Source organism: Cryptomeria japonica, chromosome 11 (assembly GCF_030272615.1).
Source record: "Cryptomeria japonica chromosome 11, Sugi_1.0, whole genome shotgun sequence".
NCBI lineage: Eukaryota > Viridiplantae > Streptophyta > Pinopsida > Cupressales > Cupressaceae > Cryptomeria > Cryptomeria japonica.
Window position 1 is genome coordinate 594422818 of NC_081415.1, and position 20385 is coordinate 594443202.

Here is a 20385-nt window from a genome sequence, read left to right on the forward strand (position 1 = left end):
CATGCTACAAATTGGCCAAATTGAGGAAGTACAAAGTCCGTCGTATGATATTCATCTGTGCACATCCGGCTCTGTGCACATCCGGCGTTGGTGTGTCTGGGCTGTACGAACAATTGCCAAGTGAGCTTGTACCGTATGAACAGAGGCCACCGAGTGGGAATGGGGAAGTATCGAAGGTGTATGAAGAAGATTCATAGGGCGAGGATTTGAAATTGGATGTTGTAGAGCTTGGTGGAGATGCCCAAAAGAAGTTAATACCATACCCTAAACGGTTCACATTAGCGGAAAGTAATTCAGTCGTATGGTTCAAATCAGCCGAGAGCAAGTTGACCATACAACCCATAAGAGCTGAGAGTACATGGAGCGTACGGTCCACAGGAACCAAGAGTGAAGTTGCCGAAGGATTGTCATTGTACGCCAAGATTAATGTTTTTGAAGAATTGTCGTCATACGTAGAGAGTAAAGTTGGCGAACGATTGACTAAGTCCATACCGTACGCCGTACGGTTCAGAGAAGACAAGAACAAGTTGGCTTCTGAGAGTCCAGGTTGCGTTGACGTGGTGAGGTTACCACACGAAGCTAAGAGCCCCATCTTTACCGTACAAACTAGAGAAGTCGAGTGCTGGAGATCTGTACGGTCATGGGAGAGCCGGGAAAATAGACTTGACAGCAGGACAAAATCGAGAGAGGGAAGGAACATTCCCATCCAGCCATAGGAGAAGTCGAATCCGTACGGTGTAGGTGAAGAAGCAAAAACATCGTACAGTGTACGGTCAACATGTACGGTTGGCACACAGGCGCAGAGCATGGCGAGGAGTTTGTACGACGTATGACAGAGCACCATTCCATATGGCGCAGCTCATCCACCCATTCCATACAGCGTAGTCCATCAATTCGACCCGTACGATGTACGACATAAACTGCATAGAGAACAGGGTACGGTGTACGGTGAAACCGTATGACAGATATCGCACCGGAGGCATCGTACGACATACAAGGAAGCCGTATGGACATCGTACAATATATAGGGAAGCAATTAGGGAGAGGTCGTTCGACCACGCTACAGGTACGACAACCAAAGGCGGAGGACGTACGACAACCAAGAGAAATCCGTGCGGACCACAGGTAGAACACCGTACGGTCAAGGAAGCAGTATATAAAAAACTCGAAGGCATTAGCTTTGAGTTGGATGAAGGGAATCTCAAGCCACACGCCTATGCATCGTACAACCAAGAGAGAAGCACAAGCCTGTATGAAAGAACAAGTCTATACGCAAGGAGGATAAGCCCATATGGAAGGAGAACAAGTCAAAAAACACAATACTCGTACGGGAGAATGTACTTTGATCAGAATTTTGATTTCATTGGCCTTGTTCCCGACGTCTTAAAAAAGCAGAAAATTGATGCACGCCATGGAGTTCCTTGTGGGTTTGAAGGTTGTAATTTGGTGTTGGCAAGATCAATCATCCAGTTCCGTGTGGGTTTGAAGGTTGTAATTTGGTGTTGGCAAGATCAATCATCCACTCAGCAAATTCAGCGAACTACTAGTGTCAGTGAATCACTCCTTAGCATCAGCGAATCACTCCTTAGTAACAACGAATCACCCTTCAAGGTGAGTGAACCATATCCCAAGGTCAGCAAATTGTAGCAGAGACAACAAATCATATCCCTAGGACAGCGAATTGGTTTCCAGGGGCAGCGAACCTTATTGTAGGGTCAGCGAACACATTATCTGGTTTGCAATTCACTTAGCAGTGACAGTGGACAGTGAACACCATTCTCCCTTGCAGTAGCAATCACATTGTGCATTGCAGATAAGTTCTATGTTTGCCCTAATTTGCAGACCTAATTCTATTGTGCTGATGTTAAATGCTTCATGTTCTGAAGCTAAATTATAAAGATACCTACTAATTATTGAATAATAAGATCTGAGATCTATAGCTGGGTTTTTCACCTCCAAGAGGGAGGCTTTCCTAGGGTATTTTTGGCGTTCTTTGTGCACATTGATTTGTTTTCTGTTATTGCTATCTAAATTACTAGAGTCTGATCCTAAAATTAACAACCAAAACTATCTTTTAAGGGCATTACAATTGGCAATTTTATTATAAACTTATATTTGTAATTGTATTGCATTCCTCAACTTAAGTTGGAATTGTTGTTTTATGGCAAAATTCAAGAATATCCCAATAAGAGACATTACATTCAACATAAAAAGGAATGAAAGGATATTAAATTGCGAAAATTTTAGTGTGAGTAGAAAGAATCCAATGGATGCTACAAAAAATTCTTAAAATTGTTTGATCGTTTATCCATTATGGTCTGTGACTATGTTGGCTGATTAACTTTAAATATCATCAAAGTTTTAAAGTTCAACTTTAAATTAGGCAATTTTCCACATAGATGCCAGTAGATCAAACTGAAGGAATTGGATCTCAAGCATATAAGCTTACATGGACTCTCTCTTAATTCAATTAATTTGCAAAGAAAGGAAATTTTGTATTTGCGTCACCAATCATGTGCCTTAAATCGCTTCTAGTCATTTCCAATTGCATGTGAAATGCAAATTTCATAACATGAAAAAATTAATTATACTCATTCGGGTGAGCTTCTTTCCAAAAATTGAGTTTCAGTGATTTATTGATGATTTTCTAGCAAAAAATTGCCTTGATTTTTCAAAAAAATTGTCGGGAGGTAACTTGCTGCTGTTTTTGACATGTGAGTACTCATGAGTTTTGCAAGTACTCTGTACGTTTTGCATATATGGTTTTTTTCTTACTTGGTTCATGAACAAACTTTTCTAATGTTTGTCTTCTTGAGGAATTCATCTTAATGTTCACATGAATACATATATATATATATATATCTATATAATTTTTGCGATCCATCCAATGTTGTATGGCTAGGGATGAGGAATTCATCAATGGCAAGTTCAATTTATTCCTTGCTTTTAGGAGAAATCAAGTTGATTCGACGTCCTTTGTCAATGATGAAGTGCATTGGCTATCCATTGAGTCACATTTGAGAGTGGAACAACCCTTCTGATTCCTTTTAGTTAATGTTTGTGGAAGAAGCAATGTTGGTGATATCAAACATGCTAGTAGGATCCATATCCATGATTTGCATTCCTTTCTCAAGTGTCATAGTTGTAGTATTGGTAGAATCTAGTTGTTTAGGCAAGGCTACTCGAATGCAAAAAAATTCTTTAGTTGAGTGATTGCTAGTGTTGTGAACTAAGCATCACTTGCCAATCTTGGATTATTTTTTGTGCTCATCAATGGTATATCCTTATAAGATTTTTCTGAAGCTCTTGTTCCTTATTTAGTACTTTGTTGAGCTCTAACCTTGTTGTGCTTGCTGAATGTTTTATACTGAGACTTGGACACTTCTTGGTCTTGTATTCAGCTTTGGGCTCAAATTTGCAAGTATATCCATGGGCTTGTCTAAGGGTGGAAATTTGGAGGAATTACATCTCTAGTTGGATGTATGGTCTTAAGACTAACCTATACTTTTGAATGAGACACTCTTCAGTCTCTTGAATGTGCAATCTGGAAATTAGGGCATAGGAGATACTAGTGTATTCTTACATCGATCAATTCCTTGGTTGGCGTAGTTGTGCAAACTTGATGGATTGATCCTTATAATTCCCAACTTGGTAGCAAGTCTCGTTTAGGGCTTCTAGAAACTACTCTAAAGGTCTAGAGATTCAGATGCAAGGTCCTTGTCATGGGATGTGTAGTAGTCTTGCTCCCATTCCTTAACAAGCAGGGAAACTTTGAAAAGGGTGAAAGTACTCAAAAATCTTTTGGAGAAGTGATTTATTGTGAAGTATGAATATATTAGACCAGCTATCTAGAGCATTGACATCTATATTGCCTACAAAAAGTGGGGTGTCTAGATTGTCTTGTGATCAATGATAGTCTAGATAGTCTTGTACCTTGTAAGATGTGTAATTGTTGAAAGGTTTTTGGGAGGTACAGCTCTTTGGAGGATGCTACACATGCTCGAGAAACCATAGAAAGTGATCAATAATGCATGCACTGTCTTTACAAATGGAAGGGTCATGAGTCTTGAGCTCCAACTTCCTGGTATCTAAACCTCCTACGGATGTGCATACAAACTAAGTATCTCTCAGTTTCTTGGTGTTAGAAGTTAGAATAAGCTCTATATTATTTAGGAAAAAGTGCAAATTATTTATTTTTAAATGAGATTACAGATTCTTTGTTTTTAATTCAAATATCAAGAATATGTGGTTTAGCAGGCATGCTCAGGATTTTTGTTCTGATTGTTGATCTTTGCCGTTTAAAATGCCTTTGTACAGCAGTGCATAATAGTATGGATGCATATCATTTACTTAATGAAGCTTTTGAAATAAGCTGTGATTTTTAAAACAATCTTTTTTTATGCTTATCTCAGTCCTTTCACCCTTCAGAATGCTTAACAAAATATTTGTACAACATTCTTTTAGCCAATTAACTTCACTAATATTTATCTAATGACATTTCTAGTTCTCACTAGAATATTCTTTGTATTGCATAACTTATTTTTAGTTCTCAAACATTCAACAAGTTCAAGAAGCCAATTACATCAAAAAAAATTGTTGAAAATTCTATAGCTGCTATCATACTCGTGCAAATTATTGAAATTAAGAATTTGTCGAAGGACTTGATGCAACTTCACATTAAGTTGCTTTTTCCCCCTTATGACAGGGTCAATTGGACTCCATGCTTTATGCTGAAGCGATACATTCTGATAGGAATTCAGGCTGGACCTTATGAACCATTTATTGCAGATTCTGTGGACTTTGTAGTCAGTCAGGTAAATACAAATCTATCTTGGTCAGTATCTTCATTTTTGCTTTAGTAGTCTTTTTGTGTTATCAGTACAGTAGAGGAATATTTTAGGAGTTACAACCTTAAGCATTTTAAGGCCCATTATAATTCACTTTGTCCCGTTTCATTCACACTTTTCTGGGGATGAGCAAAGAGATATTGTAGAAGAAAAGCTTCTATTTGTTTCATGAAAATACAATAATAGGAGACATCTAGCCAACAACTTCACTTAACATATAATAGTTTGGTTTACATGAATATTAGTAAGAGGGGTATTATAAGGAAAGAACAAGAATCTGTGAAAATGTTGAAGAAAGAGCGAAAGGAGATGTGAGAGTGCAGGAAAGTATGGACATAGCACAATCTATGAAAGAGATATACCAGAGTAATGAGTGCATTGTCAGGCCTTTTGAGGTTAATGACTGTTGATGGTGTTTTGATGCACTATCAAACACTATATAAATTATTGAATACTCTATCCTCTCTTGAGCAAAGAGTCTCAAATGCCGAAGATTCACATAAGGATCACCTGAGATGACTTCAAGGTTCTTTTATGTCAGGTCTTGACTTGTTGGATAGCTTCAATGGTGTATGATGTGATTTTGCTGGTATCGCAAGGTGGTCTTACATTGAATACTTAATGCTTGAATGATGCTGGAATGTGAGATTAACTTGATTAAAAAAGGGAAAAAGGATAGGGTTTAAGAAGCTAATCTACTCCTAGGAATGTAAGAGCAATGGACAACCTTTGATGAAACTCAACTAAGTCTTGTTTTAACATGCTATGAACATCTCCACAAAGCTAGTGCGATCTTGTAAGGATAGCTTTATGATGTTCAAATCATCACCACAAGTATAGACACCATCTAGTTGATGCATATCAATGAAGAAGCAATAATTGAAGTTAAGCTTTAGTTGAATGATTCCAATTGACTATGCAAGGTGCTTTACCATTGGCAAAGTGTTAGTAGTATGGATATATTAATTTCACCATGGATCATACACAAAACCTTCCATTCATCTAAACAACATGAAAATTAAATGGGAAGTAGAGATTATGCAAATTGTTGAATCAACATATCAATTTCACCATATCTTCAATGAAGTTTACATGCTTCTTGCAACAATGTCTTGGCAACAATCTTTGCCTTCTCTTCCTACTCTACTCTAATTATTTTCTACTCTAATGTCTATTAATTTTACAAATGAAGAAGTGAGGCCTTTTATAGTGCTCTCATTTACAATTCAGTGGCTCAGATTGATTCATAATCAAGGGCCAAGATCGAAAGAGAGAAAATCATTGCGAAGCATGTAATGCTTTACCAATGATACAATTACATTTGACGGGACACATGTCCTTTGAAAATTCAACCAATAGATGACGAGGGTAGGTACATCAAACTTTGTGCCCATGTGGTAGTTATCTCCTTCGATGGATGAGTCAAGTTCATTGAATTTGGATGCCTTCTCATGAAATAATGTGATTGGATGAATGATGACTAGGCGCCATCTCAGCTTGTTCCTTGTAACCCATCACAAGTCATAATTGAATAAGGCATATCTCTTGATACTCAACATTTCAAAGCTCCTGATGTGTTGATGACTTTGCTCAATTTGATCTTGTAACTTTGATTAACTCTTCTGAAACTATCTCTTGTCTTCATCACTTGCATTCTTCTACCTCTCCGGCTATATTGGCAATGATTCTTAGGTTCCGAAGGAAATTCAAGATTGTGAAAAAATTTCATGCTTGAGTGCTTGATGTCGATTGCTATCAGCTGCTTTGTATTCAATGTAGACCTTGTCTTACCTATGCTTGATCCTCATCGTGCCTTGGAATGCATTGATCCTACTTCTCCTTGTGTGTGCTTGCAACTTGACGATTCCAACAGCTGGCTTGTTTGCCCTCTTGGGTAAACGGTTAAATGCAGAAAGTAAATGCATAGAACATAATGGAAATACATTAAATAACCAGTCTCTGTATTAATTCAACAGCCCACGTACATCACGTGCTTATACCATTACATTTGACACGACTATCATGATCATACTTCGAAGAAAAGGTACACAATATATAATACCCGAAGGGGTGCGACACAACCGTCGCGACTCCAACTACCTACCCGTCGGCTAACTAACTGACCGCCGTAACTCATTATTACCGACGACAACATAAACATAATATAACAACATAACATAATGATTATTCCCGACAACATCAAGAAGTCGACTCCGACGACTTAATACAAAATAGAGATGAACGGCAGGAACTACTGACGCCAGTCAGGCTTGGATCTTATACACTTGCTGTGTCCTTGCCCGAAAACCCTTTTTTGCTACCATTCGATGCTCAAGTGCGGATTTCACCAATATTGCTTCCTTTGCCATCACAGTCCTCCTGTGCCTAACCCAAACTTGTCTGCAAAACACGTTTTTCAGTCTCAGCTTCCACCAACTGCTACTCAAATGATACTGTCTCCCTAGCCAATTTGTCCTCGATAGCCACCCGTGCTACTCTCCCGACATCCAACTCCTGGGTACGCTGAACTAAGTCTCACGCGACTATTGCCTCCAACATGGTGGTCAGCTCCTCCCGAGCCCTCTTGTGCATCCACCAAGGCAACCTCACGTCCAGCCGAGACATACTCCGAGTTCCTCAAAGCGTACCAGTCATGCTTGGAGGTGGCCACAATCCGCTGGCACAAATGCTAGGAGACACCTCAAATCCTCCATCACACTCCCCAAAGGCTAAAAACTGAACTGAATAACTCCCTGGTGTCATACAACTGTGCGGACCTACAATGCCTTCCCTCAAACTCTGTTTGTTCCCAACCTCCAAATCCGTCTCCCTCTACGGCTTATGGCTTCCCCGCCAATGCTTAGCTGCAGGCTTCTTTCTCACAGTACGGACAACCACAACACTTCTCGTGGTATTTTGTAGCTCAAAAATAAATTGGGGGTCTAGGGGCAACGCCCCCAGCGGGGTCGAGGGGCAGCGCCCCTCGCGGGGTGTGGGGCAGCGCCCCTCGCGAGGTCTTGGTGCGCTGCCCCAGGTGCGCTCCTCGCAGTACAGGGCGGGGTCGAGGGGTAGTGCCCCCGCCGCCAACACCAATTTACAACCCTCAGAACCATACGAAAGTCCATGGCGCACAACATTTTTGTGATATTTTTAAGATGCCAAAAACCCTTCTTTTCCACTCTGAATTTCCAGTGTCCTGGCTTCAAACTCCAGCGAATTATTTTAAATTTGGTCGTCGTCGTTTTTTTTTTTTTTTGGCACTGTGATGTCCCCGATGGCACCCCGGCCATACAACCTCCCTGTATGGGCAACAACAGCATTGGCACCTCCGATCGTGCGGCCACCTTCCCGTGCGGCCTACACCCCTCCACCGTACGGCGGACCATGACGACGGAGCGGTTGTGCGGCTGTGTGTGCGGTTGTGTGGGGGTTTATGCTGGGTGTGCGGTTGACCACCGCACGATGGCATCCACCTTTGGTAGCATCCACCATCTGTGGTCCCACCGCCGGTGTGACCACCTTCGGTGGTTCCACCGCACAGTGGTCCCACCTTCGGTGGTCCCACCGTCGGTGGTTCCACCTTTGGTGGAGCTGGTGGCCTCACGTCTTTCTTTCTTTTTTTTTTCTTTTTTTCAGCCGTACAGTCATATGTCGTACGGCCCCGTACGATGGTGTTTTTTTCACAATTTTTTTCCCGCCGTACAATTAACTTTCTCGTACGACGGTACGACTTTTTTTCTTTCATCTGTACGGTCATTTGTCGTACAGCCTCGTACGGTGGTGTTTTTTTTTCACAATTTTTTTCCTGCCATACAGTTAACTGTCTCGTACAACTGTACGGTTTTTTTTTTTTTTAAAGTTGTCTAGAGAGTCTTTGGCTCGGGTCCCCTATCTCTGGGATCGCCATTCATCCTTCTCGATTTTCCTCGCCCAAAAGTCTCCTGCTTTTGTCTCGTGCCTCTCGAGTCGCCTGCCCGGCTTCTCAGGTCCCCTTCCATCCTCTCAGGTCCCCTTCAGGCTCTCGGGTGTCCGTCCGGCCTCTCGGGTCCCCTGCGCGCTTTGCGTGGTAGGGTTTCAATTTGTACCCATTGGTGGCCAGTCTATTTTCAATGTCCATTCGAAGACCTGGAAGCACAAATTCTATAGGGACCATGGTCTCCTTCCCGTACATAAGAAGAAGAAGAATAATAAAGATTTTGAAGACTGCGGTCTTCCACACAGGGTTCCAATCGTTGCCAACACTCTTCGGATTATCTACGTCGCCAGGGTTTGGGGCGTCTCCCTTCCAATATTCGTTGTATTCTGGCAGGTACACCTCCTCTGTTACTTGCTCTGGTTCCTCTACTTCGAGCCTGTAGCTCTGAAACATTTCATAATCCTCCATCTGCCAGTGGAAGAGCCCGTTAAGTGAGCCTACCTCATCTTTAGAACATCCCTCCAATTCGAGCACCCCTACAGTGTTCGGCTCCATCGCGTTCTTGCCCTTGCTTTCATCGGGACCACCTTCCCCTTTATTAGAGTCCTCTGAGTCCGAGTTGGAAGAGGCAAGCTCTTCGCCGACATCTTGGGTGTGTAGGTCAATGGTATATTTCCGCCCTCCCTTCTCCATGGAAAGTGTATTTTTCTTTCAGTTGTGGTTTACCCTCGCGTTGATCAACCACGCTCTCCCTAGGATGGCGTCATAGCCTTTCTTCTTTGAGGGAATAACCACGAAATCTAACAAGAATGGTTGCGTACCAATTGTCACTTGCTGGGCCATCAACAGGCTGAGTGGCTTAATGCCGTGTTGGTCCACTCCCACCAGGTTGAATGTGGGTGGCCACAGGGTGGGCTTCCCCAGCCGCTTCCATGTTTCTTTTGGTAGTACATTCACCCCAGATCTCCCGTCCACAATGGTGTCCTTCAGAATGGTCCCACGGATACCCATTTCTACCACAACTGGGTGTCTACCACTGCTCAAGGCTAGTAACATCGGGTCAGTCGAAGGGCTGACGGAAACCTCCACTTGTGGTGTACTCTTCGAAGCGGTGGCGGGAACCCCTACCTGTGGTGCACTCGACGATGCGGTGGCGGAAACCCCTATCTGTGGTGCACTCGATAATGCGGTGGCGGGAACCCCTACCTGTGGTGCACTCGACAATGCGGTGCTTTGCACATTGGTGAGGATGGCAGTCCTCAATTGTGGCATAGAGTCTAGAAGGTCTTTTACCTTTATCGGCACCTCTATCTGCAAGATTTGCCCAATGATGTTATTTTCCGCTTCCGTACGGGATGATGTACTCGCCACCTCGTTGTCCCGTCGTTCGACCGTCATCTCACGTTCAATATTGGCCTTTGCGTCCCGTAATCTCTCCTTCTCCGTACGGGGGTCGGGATAAGTGGTTTTTTTCGTCTGGGCGTGGGTGATCGCCAGTACTTCTTTCTCACCAGTCTTCTCAGCCTTCTCAATGTTGAGGAGATTAACCCCTGCCTGTGGGCAATTTGTGTCCTCATGGTCGCCTGGCCCACACCAACGACAGAGGTGCTGAGGGGTGGCTTCCTTTGTGCAATCACGGGCGAAGTGCCCCCACTGATTACAGGCCCTACATTGGATAATTGGCCGGCCCTTGGTGTCATACTGGATACGGCTTCTGTTATTGTTATTGTTGCTATTCCTTCCACCGTCGCGTCTGTTGTCCCGGTAACCTCCAGATGATGCCGTTGTGTTGGTTTGCGAAGTTCCGACGACCGGCTGCTCTTGCGTGAAGAGAACTTGTTGGCTCCTGGTTTTCATATTGTAGGGACATTCCTTTGTCAAATGTCCCGCAATCTGACAAATGTCGCAGAAAGCCTTCTTGGGACAGGACCCCTTGGTGTGTCCGTCACTCCTACAATTGGTACACCAAACGTTGTTTTCTTCAGTCTTACTTGTATTCCCCTTCATGGCTTTGAATTCTTTCAACATTCGTTCCATGTCCTTTTGGAGAGCGTGCACCTTTTTACTCAATTCGCCACTGCTGCTGCTTTCCCTGTTAGAGTCTTCATCATCGTCAGATGAATATTTATTACTTTTCTTCTTTGTCGTTTTGTATTCGCTCTCTAGGTCCATCGCCCTATTATAGGCGTCGTCATATGATGTAGGTGGAACGATTTTCATCTTCCTTCGGAGGGAATGCTTTAGTCCCTCCACGAACCATCGCTTTTTCAACCCATTTGCTGGTTGACTCTCCATTTTTCCTAGCAATTCCTTCAGCCTTTGGCTGTATGCCCGTACTGTCTCCTTGGTATCTTGTTTGGTACTGTATATCTCCGTTACAATTCCGTTGTCATCACGGAGCAACCGAAACTCCTCCGTGAATTCCTTTTGTAGGTTGGCCCACGTGGCCACTTTTTGCTTATCTACATCGGAGTACCAATCTATGGCAACTCCACGTAGCGTGGCTGGGAACTGTTGTACCCAGTCATCCTGGTCTGTCACTTCGTTGGCCGACCAAATGGTTTCACATGTACGACAGTGCCGTAAGGGGTCTTCCTAGTCGTCCCCTGTGAACTTTGGCAATTTTTGTTTACTCGCCATCCCACCGCTCGGTCTCGCTCCTTTGGTGCCTTGTGTGCTTGTACCTAGTGATCCTCCGCCTCTGCCTCCTGCACCTGACCCTCCACTCATGGGTCCTCCGGAGAAGGTTGTTGACCCCGAACCGAAGAAATTGCCTCTCGTACGGTACCCTTGTGCTCCCTCGGCACCGTCGGCCGTACCGTCACCTTCGGTCGTCTCCCTCCGGTTGTCCTCCGAAATGGACAAATTCTTTAGTAGGTCTCTGGTAGCGTCGATCAAGTTTAGATTTCGCCTTGTTTGTTCCACCAGCTCTTCGCGACTTCTTACCCTACGGTGGTGGTATTCAGGCGAACTATAGAGGTCGCCTTCGGCACCCTCCGTGACTCCTAGGTTCCTTTTGGGCAACCCTACGACAGTGTAGAGAGTGTACTTCTCTCCGTCTATCTCTGCCTCTGCAACCTCTGTGACACCTCCTGGGTTCCCTTCGAGCAACCCCTCGGCCGGTCGTCCCTTGGCAAGCTGCCTTAGCTTACGCCTTCGTTCTACTTGCTGCTCCAGAATCAAGGCCCACTGCACGGCCTCACTCGTCCGTTTCTGCTTTTTTTTTTTTTTTTCTATCTTTATTTAATATATTTGGCATAAATCACTTCCGTACATACTACATAGCAAGCACACGCCATGTACACAAAAAAAAACCTATATTATTTTTCCTGTCGGCCACAATTTATCTCAACATTGTGCCGGGATTATTACAGGGTTCAATTTCCCCTTCGCCGACTGTTCCGTGGGTGCGTCGTTGGCCTCTGGGTTCATCTCACCGATGGGTAGGCCCATCGCGTCTATGCACCATCCGCATCTTTCGTTCCCGAGTATGTCTAGGCAACGGCGCCAAATGTTTGCCCTCTCGAGTAAACGGTTAAATGCAGAAAGTAAATGCACAGAACATAATGGAAATACATTAAATAACCAGTCTCTGTATTAATTCAACAGTCCACGTACATCAAGTGCTTATAACATTACATTTGACACGACTATCATGATCATACTTCGAAGAAAAGGTACACAATATATAATACCCGAAGGGGTGCGACACAACCGTCGCGACTCCAACTACCTACTCGTCGGCTAACTAACTGACCGCCGTAACTCATTATTACCGACGACAACATAAACATAATATAACAACATAACATAATGATTATTCCCGGCAACATGGCTTATAGAGACTTGAAGTGCAATATTCCCCTTGATGTGAATTTGTTGTGTTTTAGCCTTCTTGCTCTTTTTTTTACAAGACATCACCAAATAAGCTTCACCTTCAACCCTGTGAATTGCCCTATTACAAACTGGAATTTGAACTTGGTGGCTATCTCTGGCTGACCACTGAAAATTCAATATGAATTCAATACTTGAATCAATATATCCAAAGATATCGTTAGGTCCAAACTGACTTTTCAATTTTGCTGTGATCCTTGGGTGGGAATTATGACAGCAAACTCTACATCGCTAGTCTTAAAGATTGATTTACTATGAGTTTGGATGCCATCTTAAGTCACTGTCTATGGATACAATGGTATCAAATGATATCAAGGCACACAACAATGAATTCACTGTCCTCAAAGGAGATTGCTGTGTAAATCAAAATTGTTTTTTACTCACAAATTCATCTCTGAGTATTGCCTTGCTTCATGAATCTCAGTTTGAATGATGATGCCAATTCACAATTAAAATCGTAGCCACAGCTGGAGGGATTTTGCTGTACCTCTGGAAAGTAATTTGCTGATGAAACATATCAAGTTTGCTACCTCGACCATAGCCTCTAGTTACTGTCAAATGTGAATCGCTGTGATGAATGCAAATCGCTAAGATCAGAATCGCCTTTCTTTGTTAATCACCCCTAATTTGTAATCACAAATCACTGTATAAGGATGAATATCGCCCATGATTTGATGGTGTAATCGATCAATTTGATAAAGTTGCTGGTCTGAGAGCAATATTGATTTGAATCTGATCAATGAGATGATCAAATTCAAACTTATAATGGTTTCAAAGGTTCGATACCTCATCACGGCTGTTGAGTACATTTCATTAAATGAGTTGATGCTGACACATATTAGATTGAAAAAGCTGATCTTAAATGTAAGGCATCAGTCATTAAATTTATTATATCAAAAATCGAATTCTGCACCTTTGAAGTTGAACGATTACATGCCCACTATTAAAGGTGATCCAATGACAGTTTCATGTAATGCTTCAATCTCACAAATCTAACCATTGGTATTACATCGGTGGATGCAATTGTTCATCCCCATCGAATTGACAAATGTATTGTGCAAAGCTCACCGTTTTCATTAAATGTCCATCGATTGATCCTTGGTGATGTCATTAAATTGTGAGCTCAAATCCTTGATTGCCCAGCATAGAGTTTACCAAAAACCCTTAAATGAAGATCATATTGGCCGCCTTGTGTTTAATGAAGCTCATCGACTTTTGTATGACAAGGTAGTGACCACATAAGCTTGCATTGATATAATCATTCCTTAATTATCATCTTCATCGAACTTACAAAATGCGGCTTATTAGTATAACCATTTGCATTGAATGTCTTCACAACTGATTGAATTGATCTTGATTTTCAAAACCATGCATTGTGGAAAATCAAGTGCTAGGATGGCGAAGTTTAGTGCTTGCACTTCATCCTATACAAATGGCCATTGCATCCATCGCATTGTGTAAACAGCTCACTTCGTGCATAGCTTAAAGTGTTGGGATGCATTTACTTCGCATGAATCGCCCTCCAATTGATTGCATCCATTAAATGATATACATCGTTCAAAGCACAATTCCCTCTTCTCTCATAATCGATGGAAGCAATAACATTAGGCATCGATAGCAATGACAAAATCATTTAAAAGCAAAGGCAAGGTGATTGCCAGCAACGACTTAGGTGATTGAGGGAATTGACAAGTAGCAATTACTTTGTGACTAGAAATGATTAGTAATCATTTCTAGTCACAAAGTAATTGCTAGCATAGACAAAGGTGATTGCCAGCAATGACAGCAGGCGTACTAGGCAATGATAAGGTGATTGCTAGCAATGACAGGGGTACTTCTATGCCCTATCAAAATTTTCCAATTTTCAGTTTTGAAGGTGAATTATTCAGTTCATCTCATGCTGTGTTGACATCATCAATGCCTTAAAATTTTTGCTCTCTACCGTAAGGTTTTGGTGGGACCCAAACGTGCCATGTGGTAGAGGAATTTGAAAAAAACCACAATACTTTACAAAACTTTTTTTTAAAAATCTTAAATTCCCAAATTCAGTGGGGGCCAGCAATCTTGATACCTTAAAAAATCTCCCTTAATCCTCATGTTAAAAGCTTGTGGACCCATACCATATCACACGGGAGAAAGAAGGGAGGCTACTAGCAATTGAAATCTCCAAAATTAAAATTGTGGTGGGCCAGCATGCTACGGTGGGCAAAGGGAGGTGAAGAGCTGAAGGTAATGAGTTTGAAAAGGGGGAGGAAGGTGGTAGAAAGGAGTTATAAGGGCTGCGTTGGTAAGGAAGTAAAGGGGTAAAGAGGGGTGACGGTGGGAGTTATAAGGAGTAAGGAAAAGGGGTTGGGTGTAGGGGTAGGGGAGTAGAACAGGGCTAGGTAATAAGTTAGGATGGTAGGCTAGGATGGGGGTAGGGTGTAAGCTAAGATAGGAAGGGTGGATGGGGAATGTGGGATATAGGTTAGAAATGTAGGGAATGGAGGGTAGGTGGAGGTATAAGGAGTGGGCTAAGAGACAAGGTTAGTGAGGATAGGGGGTAGGTTAATATGGGGTTGGGGTTTAAATGATAATAAGTTAGCATACGATGGGTAGGATAGGGGAGTAAGGGGTATGAAGGTAGGAAAGGAAGGGTGGTGGGTAGTGTTGACGTGTTTTTTATACACAGCCAAACACAGAATAAAATACCCAAATGGTACCTTATCCTCTCTTGAATAAAGTTCCCGACTGTTGAAGATCTCGCGAAAAGGATCATCGGAGTAACTCCAAGGTTCTTTATTGTAGGATCTCTACGTGTGGATAAGCTCTCTGTGGTATGATGTGATTTGCTGGAATGACAAGGGGACTTACACTTGATGACTGAATGTCTGATTTGCTGGAATCACGAGTCCTATTTACTAATTGGAAGACAAACAAATGGCAAAAGATGCAAGGTTCAGGAAGTCTACTCTACTACCTAGAATGCGAGAAGATGGATGAATGACTAGGTGGATTCCTACTGGGCTGGGTCTCACCATCAGGTTGAACAATTCAACACCAACTCAGTGCGATCTTCTAAGGGATGCTTCCAATATGTTTAAATCGTACACCATCTGACAATGATCACCATTCAAGATAATGCATGAACAATGGATGTGTAACAACTTAAGATTAAGCTCATTTCATTCCAGTTGACCACACAAGGCGTCCTTACAATCAGTAAGAGGCTAGTGGTATGGATTAAACGGATTCCACACAGGTGCATTCAACAATTTCCTTCATTCGATCTAATCATCTACCATCTAGAATTGAAGATTCAACAAGAAACCATGCATATTGCAAGAAACGACACACTTCACCATTACTTCAATGAAAATGGAGTTTGTTTACAATCAATGGCAACAATTTCCTCCTATTCCACTCTAATTCCTATTCTATCAACTGACTATTCACCTTCTAACTACTGACTATCTATCTTCTATTCACTGACTCCTAACTGTTTTCTATTAGCCTTTACAAATGAAGAGCCGGGGCTTATATAGTGCCCTTAATACAATTCAATGGCTTAGATCAATTTGAGATCAATGGCCAAGATTCTACAATGAAAACCCTAATTAGGGTTTGTTACAACAAACTCAATTCTGACCAATGAAATAATTGTATTAATTGGACACATGTCTTCTCTGGAAAATTCAACCAATGGATAGCTGGGGTAGATACATCGAAGTTTGTGCCATCTCCCATGAGTTAGGTACATTGAATCTGGACATGTTGAGGTGGACCAACCCGACTGGAGAAATGATGACTGGGATGCCACCTCGTCTGACACTTGGTTGATGCCAATTTGATGTTGCTGAGAAGCTAGCTTTAATTAACTCTTCTGAAACTATCTGCTTCTTCAACGAAACCTTGCTCTAACTTCTTTTGTCTTTGATGTGCAGGATGATTGATGTACCTCGCCTTGGAATGCTGGATTGGAAGAAGTTATTCCTAATGATGCTTGACCGAAGAAGGCTGTCCTTGTCGATGCAAGACTGGAGGAGGTCGCCCTTATCCTTGCTTGATCTTCTTTGATGAGAACCTGCCGACTTGTAGATCCTCCGAGCTTTGGAGTCGCCATCTTGATACCTACACAACATTTCAAAATTAGTCCCTGAGCATTAAAGGGTAGAAAATAAGACTCAAAAGGAAGATTTAAGATATTAATTAGGAAACTTCATGATAAATCTAGAGTTATCATTTCCTAATTAATTAATCAACACTTAGACTTTACTAAAAAAAGTGCCCAAAAATCAAGTCTTGAACAAGGATATTAGGATAATTTCGCCATACCTCCTCTTGAGTACTTAACTCTAGGACCTTTTGAAAATGATGCAAGAAAAATGGATTTTGCTAGGCAAAGTTTAAATCATAGCCCTCTCTTGGATGAATTGCGCCTCCATTAGTCTTCAAAAGAATTTCACCCTCCTTAGTCTCCACACTTAGCAAAATTTCGCCTTCAATCTTCTGGATTTCGCTCCTCAAATTGCCCCTCAATTTCGCACTTTAGAAGGGATGAATGAAGGATTTGAACTTGAAACAATGCCCCCCTATTATATAGAGCGCTCACCTTCTTTCCATGAGGCCGACCTAGTTTTTTTAATAATAAAATAAGATAATAATACATTAAAAAGGAGGCCGACTTGCTTGCAAAAGCCAATAAATGTGCTTGAGCGCTCAATTTGTATTTTTAGTTTAAAAAAATTAATTTTAGTGCCTCCAAAGTAAATTTTTTAATTGTTTCAAGGCCTAAAAATTAATTTATTAAATTAAGAATGCCTTTAATTAATGCGAATTTATTTATCCTTCCAAATGTCTTAATTTGACAAATTTGGCGAAATTTGGGAATGCTTAGTGAAGTTTCTTCAAGATTTCGCTCTGGACACTCTGGAAGGGTCAGGGGCGATTTTCCTTGCCTAGGCTTACCCTTTCATCATTTTAACTCTAATCAACTTTACAAAGCTAGGAAATAGTCCCCTTCATTCACCCAATCCAAGTTTGATTTGCTTCTGTAAGGCAAAATAGGGGTTTTAAGGATTTTCGCCCTGGACCCTCAGCAAGGGTCAGGAGCGATTTTTCGCAACTTTGACTAAAAATCCTCATTTCCTCATCCAAAAGCTTCTTCACCAAGCAAGATCATGTTTATGCCTCCAAACTAAGCAAGAAAATCCTCATTCCAAGTTTTTCGCCCTGGACCCTCAGCAAGGGTCAGGAGCGATTTTTGCAAATTAGGCTCAATCCATCATCATTTTTTGTTGAAACTTTTATTCATCACTAGGTAATGTCTTTCGTTATCCACTCCATCCAATTTTGTCTTGTTTCTGCAAGGTAGAATAAGAGGTTTTCAAATTTTCGCCCTGGACCCTCAGCAAGGGTCAGGAGCGATTTTTCTTCTCTTGGCCTAGAATCAACAAGTTTTAAAGCAAACAACTACTCATCATGATCTCAAAGGGTATCTTTACCTTAGTGCATCTTTGTCTTAGCAAAATCTTTCAAAGAAATAGGTAGTTTTGTGATTTTCGCCTGGACCCTCAGCAAGGGTCAGGAGCGACTTTTTGGTTTTAGGACAACTCCTTCATCCTTCTAACTTCGAATCACTTTCCAAGGCATTAGAACATCATCTCAAGCTTATTCATAGGCCTAGCTTTGCTCAATTCTGGAAGAAAAAGTCCAATTTTAGGTTTTTCGCCCCGGACCCTCAGCAAGGGTCAGGAGCGATTTTTCCTATCTAGCTTGATTGCTTCTTTGTTGGCCATCCAAATTATCTTCAATGGGTAAAACATACCTTTTCACGTCCATTCCAATCATAAAAATCATTTTGTCCCTGCAAGGAAAATGTGTTTTTGAGAATTTCGCTCTGGACCCCCAGAGAGGGTCAGGAGCGAATTTTGTAATATTGACCAAAATGCTTCACTTTTCACCTTAAAACCTCTTTGACATTCCAAAACTAAGCAAAAACATCCCCCATAAAATTTTCGCCCTGGACCCTCAGCAAGGGTCAGGAGCGAATTTTGTGTTTTCAACAAAATCCTTCACTTTTTCAATCTGACATTTTCTTAGGTGGGTAAAGGGAGATGTCCTTGTTTCGTCTATGTCCAAAACTTGACTTTTTTCCATGCAAGATGAGAGCTACTCAAAATTTCGCTCTAGGCCCTCAGCAAGGGTCAGGAGCGAATTTGCTTTTATTGCCCAAAATTCATCAATTTGCAAGCGTCCAAACCTTTGAATGATGTTCACCCTTCCTTCCAGGAGACCCTGCACATAAAAATTTAGCCAAAATTAGTGACATAGGCTCAAATAAGATTTTCGCTCTGGACCTTCAGCAAGGGTCAGGAGCGAAATTCACAATCTAGGCTAAACTACTCAATCTTCAAGTTTCAAATCACTTCACAGGGCAAGGTAAGATCGTTTTCAAAGCCAGGAACAAGATTTCAAGCTCAAACAAGGTGGCAAATGAAGTTTATGATGATTTTCGCTCTGGACCCTCAGCAAGGGTCAGGAGCGAAATTCCTAATCTTGGCCAAAATTCATCATTTTCTTCAAGGTTTTCAATCAATTCCAAAGACCAAACAAAATGCTTTGCAAATCAAAATTTGGTCAAATAAGGCGAGGAATGAGTCCTAGATTGATTTTCGCCTTGGACCCTCTAGAAGGGTCAGGAGCGAGATTCGCTTTGGACCTCCTGAGAGGGTCAGGAGCGAAATTCGCTTTGGACCCTCAGGAAGGGTCAGGAGCGAAATTTGACTTTTTGAACTCTTATGGAATATAACATTTAAGTATAAGAATACTTTAAGTTATATTCCATATATACTTTTAGGATGTTTGAGAGTGGTTTCAGACCTCCAGGAGCTATATTGCAAAATCTAGTTTTTGGAGGATTTTCAGTTTTCCAGACTTAGTCAAATTTCAGGATCAGGACTTTTAGACTTAGCCAAATTTCAGGATTAGGACTTCCAAACTTCATCACTTACCAACTTGACCTAACTCAAGCAGAACCTGCTATCCAGGTGATCCCCTTGGCGACACTCAAAATGCAAAGGCTAATAGACAAAACCCTAAAAGACCCAGAAAACAAACCCTAGAAAGCAAAAAGCAGGGGTCCCCGTTTGCAATGGCGCGATGTGTGAAATGGTCACAACAGGTAGGTAGGAAGTAGAAGGTGAGGGAGAATGGAAGTGAAAGGTGAGGGAGGAATAAAAGAGAAGATGGAAGAGCTGTGGGATGAAGAGGGAGTGAAGGGTGTGAGATGGTAAGATGGAAGGATAAGAGGGAGATGACAATGGTAAAATGCCTAATGCGTTCTTTGTTCTGATTCTGTCTGCCCATAAAGCGAATCTTAACTGGGTATGCCATTCTCTTGGACTTCTCTCTAATAATTTCTTGATAACGCTGAGCAAATTCTTGTTGGTAGATTCTGCTAACCCATTTCCCTGCGGATAATAATTTGATGAAAACTTGAGGGTTATTCCGTACTCAAAAGCCCAATTTGAGAATCTCAATGATGTGAACGCCGATCCATTGTCGCAAACCAACGCGTAAGGACATCCAAATCTTGTGATTATGTTCTCCTCCAGAAACTTGATTACAACTTCGGTAGAACAAACTTTAAGTGCTTGTGCCTCTGACCATCTGGTACAATAATCTGTAGCTGTAATGATGTACTTGTGTTGTGCTGAGGATGCGGGGTTGATAACACCGATAAAGTCC

The 20385-nt window shown here is 41.9% G+C and overlaps 1 protein-coding gene across 4 annotated transcripts in view; it reads left to right on the plus strand.

Moving 5' to 3' along the window:
* LOC131076332 (uncharacterized) overlaps positions 1–20385 on the plus strand; it is a 242703-nt gene that overhangs the window by 61461 nt on the left and 160857 nt on the right. For all 4 annotated transcript variants that reach the window (XM_058013472.2, XM_058013473.2, XM_058013474.2 and 1 more), the window contains exon 5: positions 4706–4814. In XM_058013472.2, coding sequence (XP_057869455.1) covers positions 4706–4814 — 109 coding nt within the window. The remainder of the gene's footprint in view (positions 1–4705; positions 4815–20385) is intronic.